The sequence below is a fragment of the Oxyura jamaicensis genome, chromosome 4 (assembly GCF_011077185.1).
Source record: "Oxyura jamaicensis isolate SHBP4307 breed ruddy duck chromosome 4, BPBGC_Ojam_1.0, whole genome shotgun sequence".
In the NCBI taxonomy this organism is placed as follows: Eukaryota; Metazoa; Chordata; class Aves; order Anseriformes; family Anatidae; genus Oxyura; species Oxyura jamaicensis.
The window spans coordinates 80,036,207-80,054,695 of NC_048896.1; the positions used below are offsets into that span (position 1 = coordinate 80,036,207).

Below are 18,489 nucleotides of genomic sequence, written 5' to 3' on the forward strand. Positions count from 1 at the left end.
GTTACCGAAGCAAGGAGTATAATAAAGGAGTGGACCCTTCCCTTCCATAGCTGTGTGAGAGTCTCTCATACATCAGTTTACCATCGTTTCATTCCATCCATCCAGGAGACTACACAGACACAGAGAGGACTATGTGGAAAGAAGTGCTGAGTTTGCAGATGGTTTGCTCTCAAAAGCTTTGAAAGACATTCAGTCTGGAGCACTGGACATAAATAAAGCAGGCATACTTTATGGCATACCTCAAAAAACTTTACTTCTCCACTTAGAAGCCTTACCAGCAGGAAAGCCTGCACCTTTTAAAAACAAAACTCGAGATTTCAATGATAGTTATTCATTTAAAGACAGTAAAGAAACTTGTGCAGTCCTACAAAAAGTAGCCTTGTGGGCAAGAGCTCAAGCAGAGCGCACAGAAAAAAGTAAACTCAGTCTACTTGAAACCTCAGAATTAAAATTCCCAACAGCTTCCAGTTACCTCCACCAGTTAACTCTACAGAGAATGGTCACACAATTTAAAGAAAAAAGTGAAAATCTACAATATGAAACTACAAGTCCTACTGTACAATTAAAAATTCCTCAGCTAAGAATAAGTTCTGTGTCCAAACCACAGTCTGATACTGCTGGTCTTCTGGATGTTATGTACCACGTTTCTAAAACCTCCTCAGTCTTAGAAGGATCAGCTCTTCAAAAATTGAAAAATATACTCCCTAAACAGAACAAAATTGAATGTTCTGGACCTGTAACTCACTCAAGTGTTGATTCCTACTTTCTGCATGGGGACCTCTCTCCTTTGTGTCTTAATGCTAAGAATGGGACAGTAGATGGAACCTCAGAAAATACAGAAGATAGTTTGGATCGTAAAGATAATAAGCAGCCAAGAAAAAAACGTGGCCGCTATCGGCAGTATGATCATGAAATAATGGAAGAAGCAATTGCAATGGTAATGAGTGGGAAAATGAGTGTTTCCAAAGCACAAGGAATTTATGGGGTACCTCACAGCACTTTAGAATATAAAGTAAAAGAAAGATCTGGAACATTGAAGACTCCGCCGAAGAAGAAACTCCGATTACCAGATACTGGCTTATTTAATATGACAGATTCAGGGACTGGCAGCTGCAAAAATAGTAGCAAGCCTGTGTAGAATAATTGTTAGCAAATTGTTTTGTGTGTGTGTGTATGTATGTCTGTATACACACACTGTGTGAGAAATACATATGTTCACTCTGACAGAAGACGTGAAATTATACAGTTCAAAAACCACATACATGCCTTTTGAAAAATAGTTTTATTCAGGGTTTTCACTGTGGACAGAATTATAGAGTTGCTCACTTAATTCTGATAGTGTGTATTTAATATAATCCTTGTATAAATAGGTGAAAAGATTCAGGTTTTATTTAGTAGTCAATAGCATAAAGATGTTTTGGAAAAACAAGTATTTGTCATGTGAAACATAATTTTTAATTGGTGAAGAACCACTCTACCCATTCAACAAACCATCTTATTACGGAAATACACAATCAATGGTTAGCAAACTTCTAAACTTCACAGAATACTTGCAATAAATTGTAAGTAACTCAGATTATACAAATCAAGGGATTTTTTAAAAGCTAGCTCCTTAAAAGAAAGTGAATTTGTGAAGTATTAGTAGGATATAGTACATTCTGTGAAAGAAAAAAAAAACTTCATCGTTACTTAAATATCCAATACAAGTAAGAAATAAACATTTCATTACTAAAAATGTGTGTTAGCAGGCATAAACTGCATTTTTTATCATTTTAAGACAATTTTGTTGGTGGTTTAGAAAGAAATTGGTGTTTACAAAGTGTACACTTATGAAACCTGAGAAATTACTGTAGTTATAGAATTACTAAATATGAAATAAGATGGAATACTAAGAGCATAAAATAATTTAAACCTAATTTTCCTTTTTAGTTTGAAAAATAAGGTGACTTGTAAGGTTTAAAAAGAAGGTTGGAATGCAACTTAGAGCATGTTCATAATGTGCACAGAATGAGCTTGAGAATGGCGTTTTGTTCTGTTGTTTTTTTTTTTGTTTAAACGTGCTGGTTAGTTGACGTTATGACTACTTAAAATTTATTTAAGGATTGTGTCACACTCCTATTGAAAAACCTCACTGTAACTGTAATGTATTTGCTGCTGTGACATTTCAAAACATTTTCAGTTTATCAGAATACCAAGTTACATTATCATTTTGCTAATAACCAAATTTACAGTTCAGGGTCTTGATAGAAATACAAATATTGAACAGTAAAGCTGTTTTGAACATTCAATAATATAAATTCTTTATAAATTTGGTAGTTAGAAGCTAGACAGTTCACTTTAAATAGGTAACTTTTAATAGAATTTAAGGGAGACCAATTACCTTCATATTGCAGTTTTTAAATGAATTTCAACGTATTCACATTGGACTTTATATCATACTTAATTTTTTCATGGAATATCACAAAGAACGTGTCTACATACGATGAATGGGGGCTTGCTTCATACATTTGATACAGAACATCAATGCCCTTTTCCTCTCAAAATGTAATTACTTCTGTATGCATCTAATTTGGGATAGAAAAAGACTTTTCTCCAACTTTTATACATTTGTTGCACATGCATACATTGTCAATTTTTTTCCCATTTAAATTTGCCTGTGTATAGGTTAATTATAAAAACTGAAAGGGGACATTAGATACGTATGGGCCATATCAGGTAACTCGATTTCTAGATAAACTTGCCATTAGAGTCAGCAGAGAGCATACTTGCAATATTGATGGCAAAATCTAGCCCATATTTATTAACCTTATTAAAAAATAAAAAATACATTTTAAAATAGAGTAATGTTCCTTAAGTGAAGCTGCACAAACAGTGTATCACTTCTTTGGTCTCTCAGATCTATACTGAATCTTCTTCAGTGACTAAGGTTTACTTGCATATTACAAAATGAATCCTTTTTTACGCAGAACTGTACCCGATAACAAGGAGGTTACAAAACAGCAAATGTCAGGGTCATCTTTCCTTTTAAAAGAATTAAGCCATATTTTGTGAGGGCCAGAAGGATTAAATTCTTAATGTATCCCCACTGGAAAGTGAAGTTGAAAAAAACCTTAAACGTTTCAAGATCTGTCTTTATACAGTTTTACTTGCAAAAATTTGGGGCTTTGCCTAATATTTGTACCATACCGGTGTTTTCTACTCCTCAGACAATATTATAAATTTGAGTCCGAAGTTTATATCGAAGGCAAGTTACAGTACTCTTTTTATATCATTTAAAAGATGACCTGACCAAAAAATTAACAGGATTCATAATATCAGGGATCATTTTACTATTGACTTAACAGTACTCAGTAGTTTTGTATGTAATATTATAATTAATTTTCAACATTTTAGTACTTGTATTTATTTTTTGGTCAGAAATAGTATATTAAAATATTTTTTGATAGTTTATAGATGATACTCAACCTGTAAGTGTTTAAAGGAACAGAATTATTTGTTTCTAATTATTAGGCTAACTTTTGATTACACAACTAAGGAAAGGCAGGGAAATGTGTAGATTCTCCTTCCCCAACCCCTATGTACTCCATTAAATGTCATTTAAATTACACACTTTGAACTGTTTTATAAATTCAGTTACCAGTCACTACTTAGTAATTGACATTTTCTGAAAATCCATGTTTCAGCAGAATTTTAAATGAAGGCGAAAGCAAGCCCTACATGCTTTCTACTTATTTGAATGTTTCTCAAGTATTTTATATTAAAAAACAGTGCCTCTGTTTTTAGAACTACTGCTCAGTAAAGCTGTTTAAACCATTTCTGGTAGCTAATGACAATTTTATATTAAATTGTATATTAACTTTAGTGAGACTGATTTTTTAGTTGTTTACAGTACAAATACTTGTATTTGTTTTTTAATTGCAGTATTTCCATTGTCGCAGTAATTTAGTAAAACTCTGTGGCTGCCTTGATTTTTGACAGATTTTTGTTAACAACTGATTTTTAGGCAATTAGTTATATTTATGCATAAATCAATTGCACTATAATTCATGAATTATTTATTACAATATTTTCTAATGAATTCCATGTATTTGTCTTGTGTTGTAAATGTACTGTAATTCTGTTTCTTCTTTGTGTTGTTATATTCCTAAATCTGATTGTATGAATTTAATTGTTTAGTTAACGTGTTTCTACGTTGTAATTTGTAGTAAAGCACTTCAATGCTTTTGCACATAAATTTACAACACTGATGTGTGATTGATTTGCTCATTCAGTAAAAAAAAAAAAAAAAAAGAAAAAGAAAAGAAACAAAAAACCTGTACACTGACTCATTTGACTTACTCCTGAGGCACATATTTAACAGGGGCATTAGATCAAGACCTGGACAAATTAAGCATTTAATGACTAATTTACTATGAGAATTTTATATAGCAGAGATCATAGCTTTAAGGAAGGGTGGTTGCTTAGAACTGAAATATTACTCATAAATTAGAAGAAACGGAATACAACACTATGTAGATATATAATTAGTTTGCAGTGAAAATTATCAAAAGCTATATGGGTGCTTAAATTGAAACAAATATTCATCTTATTAATACTGTTATAGATAAAATACAGCTTTTGGGGAGAGATTTATTTACTTAGGAAATTTCTGTAAGTACAAATCGATACTTCCTTCAGAGTTCTATGCGGTCCATGCAAGTGCTTGCAGTCCCCAGTTCTGCTCCTCTGCTCAGTCTTCAGCAACATTGCTAGGTCGGTCCAACAAGGATAAAGCTTTAGGGAAGGAGGTCTTTTGGGAGTCCTCTCATAAGAACACTTTCCTGAGAATTTTCTGGATTTGAGGAGAAATATTTGCTTATATCTAAAATAATATGCTGAAGGGCTAGTTCTTAACCTTACCACATCTCTGCCTTTGTGCCAGTTCTGGACTCCAGTCGATCATCACTGTGGTATTAAATGCCCCTGCCATTACAAGTCATGTAATTCCATGCTTAACTTGTGTCTTCAGGGGTTTTGTACACGAAAGGTATTGGGGGAGCAGCATGTATTGGTCCCTTCTCCTCTCAACTCTTCCGTTTCCTATCCACTCTCACTGGCCTCCTTTTTTTGTGTCATTTGTAGGAAGTGTAAGGCAGATCTGTGAAGGAAGGATGCAGTTGTGAAATCTCATCCTTCTGTGCAGTTAACATTAAAGTCCTTTATCCCAAAGAGAATCTTAACTGCTGTGTGACAACACAAATTCAAAGGGCTATAGGGAAGAATTAAAGGACTTACAGGAAGCTGAAATACAGTTCCACAATTTTATTGAAAAGCTATTAAAGTAGTTTGTCTAAATATATGGACATCTCTACAGAGAGAGACTCTCTCTTGAAAGAAGAAGCATTGCTTTAAAGTTTCAAAGTGTTTGCAGAGTAAACTCTACTCCCAAATGGTGACCATGTCAGGGTTGCTGCATTTTCACAAGCTTTGGAGACTGTTTGGAGTGTGGTAGCATTGCCCTAGGTGAAGTTGTCTGTCAGCTTTAGAAACTAACATGCGAAGGAAAAGCAGGTTATAACCAGGAAAGAAATCGTATTAGGAGTGTCCAGTATGTCTGTGGTAACCAGCATATTAATATTTAATAGCCTAATCTCAACATATCAAATTCAGAGCAGTTTTAACTTTGAGAAGGTTTTAGCACTAGGGAAGTTTCTTCCACCAGTGAGCATATATGAAATAGCAGTTACTTACATTATGGATACAAGCAGTCTCCATTAAAATATCTCCAGTGAAACATCATTAGACAGAGCTTGAGGCCTGGAAAGACACAGACATCTGTTTAGAGATTTGGTCCATAAAATCTGTACAGTAGCCATCAGGTAGCAAATTATTACATAGCAAAAGGACTGTGATTTACAGACAAAATGCTGAAGACCTACCTACCTGGTGGTTGGGGTGTTATTTGTTCTGTTTTGTTTTTTTTGTTTGTTTTTTTCCCTTTAGCCTTTTGATACATTATTTCATTACAGTCATGGTGGGGAGGGTGATTAATTTTTATCCATAATTGTATTACTAGGATAAGCTTTGTTTTCCCAAGTGTAGTGGTACAGTTTGACACCTCGTGACTCCAGAGAAATAATGTTCTGACTCTTCCTAGTGCAGGGGTGTTTCAAAATTAGTTAAAACCTGACATAACATGCCCTTGAATCATGTTTTTAGTTTGGATTGCAAGTACAAAGAGGGTTTTAGACTTTTTATGTCTCCATAATCACAATTTCAATTAGTAGCATCACAATTATCTTAGGCTTTTGAGTTAACAGTAGAACCAAATGATTGATTGATTTTCAATATATTCCATTTCATACTAAATATTGCAGAGGAAGGAAAGAACACAAGGGATTATTAAGCATAGTTGGCTGTTTTTAAACTCTAAACATTAAAATCCACATGGGACATTAAAAATACAAATTTGTGTGTATAACTTCCAGTAAGAAACGTGAAGCTATAAGTTATTGTTGATGTTAATTACATTGGATATGAGCTAAAAAAAAAAAAAAAATAGGTAACTTTTTAATAAATATATTACATTTTAAATATGTATGTTCCTTGTTCAACACAGTTGTAAAACTAACCAAAATGAAGGTTTTCTGAAGTACAGGCTTAAATGTAAAAAGTTACATAAGATAATATTAGGACAAAAAGTTAGTGTCATGTTCAGAGTTTGGTGATATGTTTAAAAATACATACTTTTCTAAAACAGAATTCTTCTAATACTTTCTGCTCGTGCAATTGGTTTCAGTAAAACATTTGAATTAGATGATAACTATCTGGTGATAGTTGCTATCCAGTGTAAGGAATTTGTATTTAATTGAAGAACTATCTGTATTAATTTCTACCATGGAAATTTTTCAGCTTTTCAATATAAATGATTGATTAGGTAAGTAGTGATATTAGTTTTAATAATTTATGAGAAATGAATTAAATAGTTAAGGTAGTATTTCATCAGTGATTTTATTTTGAGTTGATATCTTTGAGAACAACTGCTCAGAAGTCTTTCTTAAATATAGACCTACCCTATATTTGGGATTTAATGAATATTAACCTTTGACACAGCAGTTTCATATTCCAGTGGTGATTATCTGTTTCTGTATAAGGAAACTGTGTGTGCGTGTGTATATGTGTGTGTAATATATTGCAATGAAGAGCCTGTAATGCACCACTGCAATTTATTTAAAAAACAGAAGGGAAGCTTGTATCTGAAAAGAACAGTAACAGGAGCAAATGGCTATTTTAAAGATTCTTTGTGAGCCTATTAAGTGTTCTTGAAAGAACAAATAATTGTCTTTGAGGGGATCTTAAACAAGTATCCTAAGAGCACTCAATACACTTTGGTGTACATGATTATCTTAGGAGGTATCTTAGGAGAGATGGATCCATTCTTGCCTCAGCCACAAGCTTGAATTGTGACCTTAGGCTCACACTTACTCTCCCTCTCTGTGCCTCAACTACTCAGGTTGTGCAATGGCAGTAAAAAATAAGCCCCACAGGTTCCTGATGAGTTTTTACTTCATTAATGACCAAGACAGTTTGAAATATGAGGAAGTTAACATTACTGTAATTACATTTAGATATGGGAAGCTTTTTTAGAACTATTCTTTTTGTCCTTTAGTTTCTTTCTGATTATTATTCTTCTTATGGTAGGATTACCACTGCTATATACAAGATGCACATCATTTCTAGTGAAACTTGCAAATTTTTGTGCAAATAGAACAGAACTGTTTAGCAGACTTCAGGTTTTTAGTCTTGAGCTTAGCCATTGTAACAAACATTAGATATGGTGTTTTACTGTAATTTATGTTTTGTTTTGATTTGTTTTCATTTTCAGTTCAAGCTCAACAGCTGATGCAAATTCAGAGGAAACAACTAGTTTGGAAAAAGGAAAATCAACATTAAACAAAGTTTTGGAGTCTTTTTGTTCATATCACTGGCAACAGACTTTGGCTATGTTAAAATTTTTAATACAAGATGAAAATGTTCCTATAGCTTGCAGTTGCAAGCAAACACATTTGGTCCACTCTGAAAGTCCCAGTTCCCTTACTGAAGAGGATGTTCACGTTTCATTTTGCAATTGCAATGGACATGTGCTGACAAAAAGGTGCTGTTTACGAAATCAAAGACCAAACACTTGTTTACCACCTCTATCTGTTTGTATTAAAGATTTCCATTCTTTGTCATGCCAAGCTGTAGCAATTGGATGTATTAAGACAATGGTGAACAAAGCATGTAGTTCTCATAAGTATTTTGCTGAACAATTGCAAAATTCTAACAGGAATTCTGCAAAAGCAGCAGCATGTACGTCTTCAACTAAGGACTGTGATCTGTTAAACAGCATTAAAAATTCAAATAGATCTCGCAGCCCATCACCACCTCCCCTGTCACCTGTACAGAGTAAAGAATTTGAAATACCAGAAGGATCAGCCATAGATTTTCCAACTTTAGATAACAACAAGCTTGAAATCTCCATCAACCAGCCTCCATCCCTCTTGCCAGCTGAAAGTAGCAATGGAGAATTTGAATTTGAAGGTAAAACATGCAGGGGAAAAGTGACTGAATATTCAGATGGAACACTGCAATCAACAGATCAAGAAGGCAAAAATTACATAAATTCTGAGAAGGTTGAGAACAGTGAACATTACGCAATTTTTCAAGATTTAATGGACCGTATTAATGAAAAGTTAAAATCAATAGACACTACAGACATAGCAACAAATCTTGTAAAGTTTTCTAATAGTGACAGGGCACCAGAAAATGATGTAAAATTAGGAGACTTCATAACCTCCCTTTTGCATAACGCTAAGGCAAGTGATTATAGTTTTATGGAATTACTTCGCCAACATGATAAACAAATGGAAAATAAAATTATCCAAACAAGATTCCGCAAGCGTCAGGAAACATTATTTGCAATGTATAATTCTCCTGATTCACCATTCATTCGGCGGCAGTCTTTGCAAATCAAGAGGCAGCTTGCAAGCCTTGATGAAAAGCCTGTAAGAAAAAAGTCAATTTCTGATAGAAATGCAAAGAAATCTACAAAGACTTTTGATAAGATATACCCAAACAAAAGACACAGTTTTACAGTGATAGAAGATAAAGCTTTGCAATGTCTTGAAAGTAATCCGCGTATGAATTGCCAAGCCAAACCAATGTGCTTTCCAGTACACCAAACAGAGTCTTTCAAACTACCTCTTACTAATTTTCAAACCAGCTCTGACTTTCTACTTCTTTCAGAAAATAGTGCTATTGCAGCCAACCAGGCTAAATTTGGAAAAACACGAGATTGTGAGAGCCTAAAAGAGTCTGATCAGATTCCTCAGGAGGAAAGTAATGGAATCCCGGGCAGAACTAAACGTAACATTGTGCCTCCTGGATGGTACTCTGTGTATGTAACAAACAATATTGTATTTAGGAAATCATCTGATGCAAAAAAGTCTTTAGAAGGTTTGGAAAATATGGAAATAAATAAAGATGTTCATGCTGAAAGGTGCAGTGACATAAATATAAGCAAAATTATGAGAGACACAAATCTGCAAGTTGTTGTAGAGCGTTTAGAAGATACAATAAACTTAGCTAAAAAGACTAACAGCTCATGGTTGGATGCTTACAAAATAAGCCAAAAAATAAAAGATAATGCCTATGAACAGATTATCAACCCACTTGCTAGAAGAGGTTTACCTTTCAGTCTGAGTGAAACTGGATACCCAGGACAAAGCTTCCTTCCACATTCACATGTGCCAAGCAGCAGTAAAACCAAAACTGTGTGTGTGATGACAAACAAACAAGAGATGGTTACAGATCAAGAAATTAATGACTGCCTTTTGAAGTCTCTGACCTTTGATTCATCCAGTTCTACTTCCAATAATGAAAACTCACATACAATTTCTGAATCTGGGGAGACCTCATCTCCCTTAAGCTACTCAAGTCCTATTAAGCTTATGTTTGTCTCAGAGGTTAATAGTAGTGAAGGAGTCAAATACACTTTGACTTCTGCAACTGCATCTTCTAAAGGGAACACAGATATTTGTTTATTTCAGGGGCATGCAAACACTGTGTTAGACAAACAGACCACAAAGGATCTTTCTCATGCAGTCTGTGACAAGGAATTTGGTTGCAAAGAAGATGATGCTAAGGAGGAATCAAACTGTGCTTATGCAGAAGAAATTACAAGCTCTTGTGCAGCTGTTCAAACTAACTTAAATGACTCAAAGCAAAATGAAGTTGTGGAGAAATCAAACAGTAGCAGTGAATCAGTTTTAAAAAGAAAGCCTGGTAGACCAAAGAAAATAGGTCCTCAAGTCGTTAAGCAGGTTAAGAGACCTATTGGGCGGCCTCCAAAACCAAAAATAGACGTAACTGAAAGTACGGAACATAGACCTGCACTTAACAGTGATGGTAAAGGTACCAAATCAGATGCAGCAGTCACGGAAGAAGTTAACAGCAACAAAAATATTACTGTGACAGTTGTTTTTGGAAGGTCAAGAAGAACTAAAAGATATGTTTCTGAAGGTAATCCAAATGTCATCAGCACTCTGCCCACAAAACACGTTGATTTCAATGTTGCCAATGACCACAGCAAAGTGCGGCATAGCACAGAAACTGAAAATGCTTTGAGTGAAGTAGTAAAAGCCTTACAGAAGCCTTCTACTGAAAATGAGGTCTCTGGTTATGACTATGTTAGACCTATCAAGAGTAACCTAGCATCACCACACCCTTGCAGCAATATTATACAGCCATTTAAGAAACCCTTAACCACCGTTCGAAAGCCCGGTAGGCCAGCAAAAGTAAAAATCTCTGGTATATCCGTGACCGTTAATAGATTTTCACCTCAGGAAAGAAAAGTGAGTATTAGCAACTGTTTTCCTCCTTTACAACAGCAGAATGTGTTAGAAAAAAGCATACCACAGGAGAGAAACAATCAACTGTGCAATAATATGGGTCAAGTAAAGAGCATGCAGAAAGATTCTAGAGAAGATGGATCAAACAACGTTATTACGACAGTGTCAAGGAAACGTGAAATTCCATTAAGACATTCTGTTAGAGACAGAAAACCTTCGCTGCATTTTTTACATTCATTAGCATCTTCTAGTGCGTTTACTTGTAGAAGTGCCTTGTTACATAAGTCTTATAAGCTCCATTTGAGAAAAGCTAAAGATCAAAAGGAAAGACACAGGCAATCAAATCAGAGCACCACATCCAAAGATACCTCGGAAATACGAAATTCAGGAAGTGCAAAAAAGGATCTTAAGGATGGCGAATTTGGGCCCATTAATGAAGTATCATCGGATCCCATCTTTTCATCGAAGCCTTCTCTCAGGTGGTGGGCTACTTCCACTTCAAGTGACACGTTGATGGAAGAACTAAATAATAGATTTGAACAGATAACTAATACCTGGTTGCGAGTGGGGGGAAATGAGTTTGATAAATGTGTGTGTGAGAACAGGGATCCCGCTGAACAGGACTGTAATACTGAAATGTCAAACCCTTTAGACTCCTGTCTTGTAGAACTTGAAACATCACCTATAAAAATGCTTTTTCAGAAAAAGTGTAATATGAATGAGCTCTGCACCTGGTTTATGCAAACTACAGAAACGCAGTCTCTCTCTCTAGTGAGAAAGGCAAATGCTCGCAATCCTTTAGAAGTAGTTAGTACTAGAGAGATAAAGGTGGAAACTAAGCAGTCTGACCTTAGTACTTGCCCTTTCAGAAAGCACTTTAAAAAGTTTGCACTATCCTCTCCTTCAAAACCAGCAGGGAAACTACAGATATTACATAACATGGTGAGGTCTCCAGTCTTAAGCATGAAAAGTAATTTTACATTAGCCAGATTAAAAAGAAATGACTTTAAGAAGTTACAGCATGATAGGTGGGGACAAACAAAAAAAAAGCTGTATAACCAGGCTCCTGGAGGCTGGAAATCAAAAAGGAAAAATTTACAGTTCTTTTGCCAAAGCCAGTTGTTTAATAAAAGTACAAGTGGGAAAAGCAATGATGGAATGCCCAAGCTACAGGAAAAAAACACAGTAGAAATACAGCCCACTCAGACTTTGGTAGAATCTCAGAGTAGCCTCTTGCCAACTGAAAATGAAGCCAGAGATGCATTTGTTCAACAGATGATGGGATCTTCTGACTTCAACCCACATCCCGGTTTAGCAAATATACTGTATAAGTCACATGCAGAGACAAATGGAACAATTTGTTGCCAGCAAAATGGTAGAAAAGAACAAAGCCAAGATAAACTGTTTCAGAATACATGGAAAGCCAAAACCTTTAAAGATTGTAGAATATTTCTGAGAAAAATCAACCATATTGAGCAACACAATTCATTTAAGTTAAATAATGTCATTTATTCTCCTGAAGCTGTTGAAAGTAAAAGCCATCCGGCCTATTTGGAAGAAAAAAGACATCCTCTTTTAAGGTCCCATTCTACTAAGCAAAATGCATTAAAGAAACAAGAAAATGAAATGGAAACATCTAAAGGATCTAATTCATCTAAAGTGACTGAAAGGCTGGATGACCAGTTTCACAGCAGAAAATTAAGTAGTGGTGTAAGCCATGATGATATTCCTGCTGGTAGTTCTGAAGTTGTTATCAGAATAAACAAAAGAAAAAGTCCACAATGGGAGACCACTGATACAAATGTAAGAAAAAGGCATAAGAGACAATCATGCAATAGTGGACAAATGGCAACTTATTACCCAAAGTGCCAAGTAGGTAAGTTCCTGTTCCCCCCTTCACCTTAAAATGCAATCTTAAAGAATTAGAGAGGTCAAGCAACTAAGCACTTTGGATTTATTTTTTATTGCATGATAATCATTTTAATTTCAGAGAAGTACTTAAACATAGCATCAGAATAATGCAGAAAGTGCAAATTTAACACATACAGAATATTTTACACTAATTTTTCAGCTACAATAGGTGAGTTATATTGTGTTATGGCTATAAGATGAAAGATGAAAGAAAAATGCTAACCAGAGAGGCAACAGATCAAGTTCTGACATTTCTGAAGTCAGTGGCAGCTGGTTATTGATTTCAAAATGAACAGAATTTCATTCCATGGTGTAGTTACTCATATTGTGAGGAAGGGTAAACTATAAAATGAAGTAGAAATTTAGTTTATTAACCGACAGAGTTGTTTAAAAACAAAGCAGATCATTTTTGTCATGTCATGATTTCTAATGTAAATCTGTAATGGTTTTGTAATGAAATAGTAAAAAATAGTACTATGTACTTCTGAGAAGTATTCATTCAGAGATCCGTTTTAGTATCCATTAGATGCCAAATGAAATCTGCTGACTCTAAAGGGTTTGTGCATTGAATCCTTACAGAACAATTTCAAATACAAAATTACTCTAGTCAAACTCAATATACAGTTACTGTGCTAAAGGCATTCGTTTGGCATGGTTTTAGGCTAGTGTGAAATTAAATCCATTTTTAAAGCTAGATATTTATAATACATTGTTATGCAACTGTGATCACAGAAAGGCCATTATTTTACTTACAAAGAGGGTACATTTGTGAAATTATTTCTTCTCTTGGGTGAAGATATCTCCTTAAACAGAAGTCTCAGCTCTTCAGTAAAATAACTAAGGTGTTAAGTACTCACCAAAGTAGAAGAAGAGTTCTGCATAAGGAATTAAATTACTGCAAGAATACTCCTTTTTAGAAACAAAACTGTATTAGCTAATCAGATTATATTGCCCAAAGGATAAAAAACCTATTCAAAACAGAGTAAAATCTTATGTACCCCTTTGTATTTTATACTGTAGAAAACTACCCCTGGTAATAAACTGAAGTATTAATTTAAGTTGTAATATAAACAATATTATGGCTCTTGTATACTCATTTCTTTTTTTTTTTTTTTTGCTTTATGTAATATATACAATTCTTCATATTAAGCTCATTCAGTGTAACCATTCAGCGCTTTTCCAAGGTACAGAGTTTTTTTACATTTAAACTATTGTTTTGTATTTTAATTCACTGACTTGGAGTCAAACTCAACATAAAGAAACGTTTTTAAGTTCAAACCTTGACACAAGATTGCTATAAAAAAGCCAGAACTAAAAAAGGGAAGGGTAAATCTATGTTTCTTCTTTTTTTTTGCAAATGAAGAAAGAGCTCTCTCATACTTCTTTTTCTTTCATAGTTTTGACCGTAGCCAAGAAAATTTTGCATTCAATTTATATTTATCTTTACACTGTTTCTTGCTATAGCAGTGTAAGACCTATTACTGTGATAAGGTCTTGTGTTAGTTTTAATTGGGACTCAATTTTATTTACCTGATAACTTTCCTCCCTTAGTTTTGGATCATTAGGAAATCTGATAACTATTTTACATTATTTCATTTACAATTTTTTTTTATTATTATTTTCCTTCTTACTCATAGTTTCTCATATTAATTGTTGTCTTTAGAAAGGATATAACAGAAAGATCATTGATTAAGGAATTGTTAAAAGATGAATGATGATTCTGGAGCTTTCTCCATGCTTGTAACCCCAAATCTTTTTTCAGCATACTCTTGCAGTATAGAAAAGGATGTCTTGTTTAAGCATGTTGATTCAACATTGTGTACTGTCTGCACTAGCCAAGGAAATCATATAAATATTTTTAGTCCACCATGTAAGTTACTGGCTAAAAAAGAAGGAACATGATTTCTACTTGTGCATGCGTGTGTTTTCAAACATCGTTCCTGCACCTGGAAGTTTAATGCACATGAAAACATCATTATTCATTCATATGTTCTCTGGATTGTATTTTTGTTGATGTGGTACCATAATTTATATCATTGTTCTGTTGCCATGCTTGAAATGTTTTTATGGTGACACAATCGATATTTAAAGTTTATCTTCACATTTTACTGATCTTGGTGTCTTAAGAAATATTCCTGAAAGAGGGAGGTATTGTGATGCTGTTTTATTATGAAGCATTGTGGCAAGTAGGCAGAATGTTGTCAAATTTTTGTGTGTACCTGATATTTGTTAGAATATGCAAGTGGAATAAAGTGAGTCAAGTTCTTACAGCTCAAGGTGGTACCAAGCAACTAGGACTAGCCATGCAGTCAATATAGCAACAGAAAACAATTAATCCCTTTTTCACATTAACTGTTTTATTCAAGGTAAGGTGGATGGTAGACACGGTGGTCCGTATGTTGTACGTTATTACTCAACTTCTGAACTGTTGCTTCAGCAATGCATTTGATGTTGAGGGCAGTTCCCTTTTACTGTAGATATGTATTATGATTATTTAAATTACTTTCTTTAAGAACATTGAAACATTATTACTGTCCGTGGTGGCAAAGAAAATTATATATAAAAAAACTTTTAGGTAAGCATTTATGTTTCTTGCCATGAGGGTGGTTCAGACCACACTCACATACCCTGGAGACAGCCAAGCTATATCCAAAAACTTCAAGACAGCCAAGCTAAAATAAGAAAAACTATTATCCCACAATAAAATGGAACACAGTAAAAGACTCACCATGTAGTGAATGTATTTTTTTAAATTACTTCAGAGGGTGTGGATTTATCAGAGACATAAAGAAGACTGTGGACCTGCCACAGGGGCAGGCAGCACTGCATGCAGATGACACAATATCCATGTCTGCATACCCTTTGTGTAAGGTTGGAACTCACGTAGAAAAGCTTTTAAAATGACTTCTGATCACCTGGAGCTAGGATATTTTCTTCATTTATCTTTCAGTTTCTTCACATTTTTAGCAAGTCTTTCCAGCTTTCCCTTTCATGAAGGAGCACATTCTACACTCCTAAAGTGGAACCAATTTTAAATATTAGATGAGGTAAAATGCAAAAGAGACACATTGAAACGGTCATTAAGTCTGCTGATCTCAAGCAATCCTCTTAACAGCCGTATTTTGGCTCTTCCTGGAAGGCTTTTCATCAGAAGTACTTGGCTTCAGGATGTTTCACCTGTGATGCAGATGGACATTTTCCTAACTGTAACTGCCAGACTGGAAGTTACTTTTTCACACAGCCATAAAACAAAGTAAGAAAATTGATTGAAAACATACAAAAAAAGTAGTGAAAAGAACAACTATTCTCAATAAGTGGACTATTTTTAATGCAGAAGTATAAAAGCAGAAATGTAGACTTGATATATAGCTAACTACACATGTATAATAAATCCTGACTCGTTTAATGAACCTCGTGGTCTCTGCCTCATTCCCCTGATCCAGCACCAGCAGCTCTCCTGCTACCGCCCGATGCTCCAGTGGGCTTCACACGGCGGGATTCCACCTGCTACATGCGATGACATTGCCTGTCCTGCCCCTCTGTGAAAAAGAAATAAGATTTTGGCCATATTTTAAGAACAGCATTTTCTTATCATAAGGCATAGGCTTCTTATTTCCAAGCTGTATGTCTTTTCTGAAGCAGGTGTATAAGTAGGGTTACCTTCCCAGCTCCATGCTTTTTGGCCAGCGGCTTTGGACACTTCAGAGTTCTAGCAAAGTTAACTGTTTCTGCACTTGTGGAACAGGTCTAGAAGCAATTTATGTTCTTTCAATTTTTAATTAATTGAAGGAAAGGGACCTTTTCAGATGATTTCTCACATGTTCTGGATATCTGTCATGTTCTAGGTTGTTTTTCAGTATTCTGTGGAGTACAAATAATGATATCTTGCTTTATTAAGAAGATGTAAATCTATATCTAGTGAGAAACTTCATGCTTTATGGAATCTAGGCTTGTTTTCTGAATTCTTTTGATGTTTTTTTGTCAGTCTGGCAGGTTTCACTATCTTGTTCTTTCAGCAGTCAAAACTCATGTGACTTCTGTCTGCATTCAGCTTTATCCCTTACCACAAATGAAATCTAGGCAGTTATTTCACATTTATTCAGCTCACCCACTCTCCATCCTCTACGTGCTACATGCTCCTTTTGGTCTCCCCTTTCTGGCAGGCGTGTAAGGGATCTGTGCTTCTGTCCTACAACACGGTGTATGTCTGCAAGCAGGGCAAGCACCTTAACTTGGCTCTAGCTCTTTCTTTAATGATGACCATCGTTAGGCTTGCCTTCCAGTAGAAATAGCCTTAATTTAACACTAGCTTAGAGTTTAGAATCCTTTCAAGAGCATAAGCCTATATGCATTTCTGCTTGGTTTTGAATGCTTTATATCAGTTGCGCATTGTCAAGCCATGAGTGAGTAACAGGGCTACATTCTTCATGTTTTGTTTTGTTTTGTTTTTTCCAAACAGGTCTTACGTAAGTGCTCTTAATTTTTGTTTTCACTTTGCAGCTCAGGGTAGAATTTTTCTAAATAGTGGCCCTGCTAGAAACGACTAATGAGACTTCCACATTTCGTGTTAAAATACATGCACACAGAGAGAATAAGATGCTTAGGGAAGTCAGCCTCTTCAGATGGATATTGTCACAAGTTCCTCATATCGTCTAATAAACAAGAGAGTATATTTGACATTTTACTGGTAATGGCTTGCCACCCATGTTGTGTATTTCAAGCCATTAAAATCTTGATTAGTTGCTTCAAATAAAGGATTATTTTCCTCTATATGAAATGGAAGCCTAAAAGAAAAAAAAATCGAGAAGCTGTAAGAATACCATATGACATCTTTTTAATCCAAAAAAAAAAAGTCTCTTGCTCACTTAGATGGTGCTTTTTTATCTTTGTGACATGTTTGCAACATTTGGAATGGAGGTTAAATTTGGAGAGAAAGTCAGTACTTAAAGTTAGATTTCAGTGTTCTTATTGGGGCATTCAGCATAAATTTCAAAGTACTCAGTAACAATTATTTGTTTTTCAAATTTAATAAATTTATTTATAATGCAAGTGAAGATTTAAGAGCTATGCTTAAGGTATCAATTCTTAAAATTGTGGTCGTGTTGATTATTTGTATTTATAGTTTAAAATTGAGAGATGTGTTTCAAAAATATCATTCTTTTGTATATTTTGCTCCTGAATTCTTATCCACCAGTTCACTATTCACAGCTGTTTTAAAATTTATGTAGTAGCAATCTCAGGAAAGGAAATTACTTCTTATTTGCAAATTATTGTTTGACCTTCCTTAATTCAGAAGTCTGGTGGCTTTTAAGCCACATGGGGACTGTCTCATCATATTTCTGAGATGATCTCCCTCCATAATATAACTGCATTTGTAAAGAAAAGAAAAGAAAAGAAAAAAAAAAAAAGGATTTGAGATGACAAGATTTACATAGCTGCATTCATGGTAGTACTGAGGTGGTGGTGCTCTCTGTTTTCTGAGAAGAGCCCAAACCAGCATCTTTAGTTCTGAACCTCCAACATTAACCTTTTTTTAACCTTGCTAAAATGCATTTTGTAATTTAGAATAAGTGGAATAAAAATAGCAAAACCATTTTTTTTTTCTGTTATAGCATGTTTCTAAGGAGAACTCAACAATATTCATTGCACATTTTTTGTTGCTTCTTTAATTGATTTGTATGCTGCTAGTTTCTAGTAATGCATAGAA

General features: G+C 34.6%; 1 protein-coding gene across 5 annotated transcripts in view; it reads left to right on the top strand.

The window, feature by feature from the left end:
• Positions 1-18,489, top strand: part of LCORL (ligand dependent nuclear receptor corepressor like) — an 81,718-nt gene that overhangs the window by 53,970 nt on the left and 9,259 nt on the right. Inside the window, exon 7 of one of the 5 annotated variants that reach the window (XM_035326128.1) lies at positions 7,865-12,747. The exons of 1 other annotated variant lie outside the window; for it this stretch is intronic. In XM_035326128.1, the coding sequence (XP_035182019.1) occupies positions 7,865-12,747 (4,883 nt within the window). Of the gene's footprint in view, positions 1-105; positions 4,313-7,864; positions 18,167-18,489 lie in introns of those variants that run through there. 3 more of the 5 variants (XM_035326127.1, XM_035326129.1, XM_035326133.1) reach the window with 3 other exon arrangements.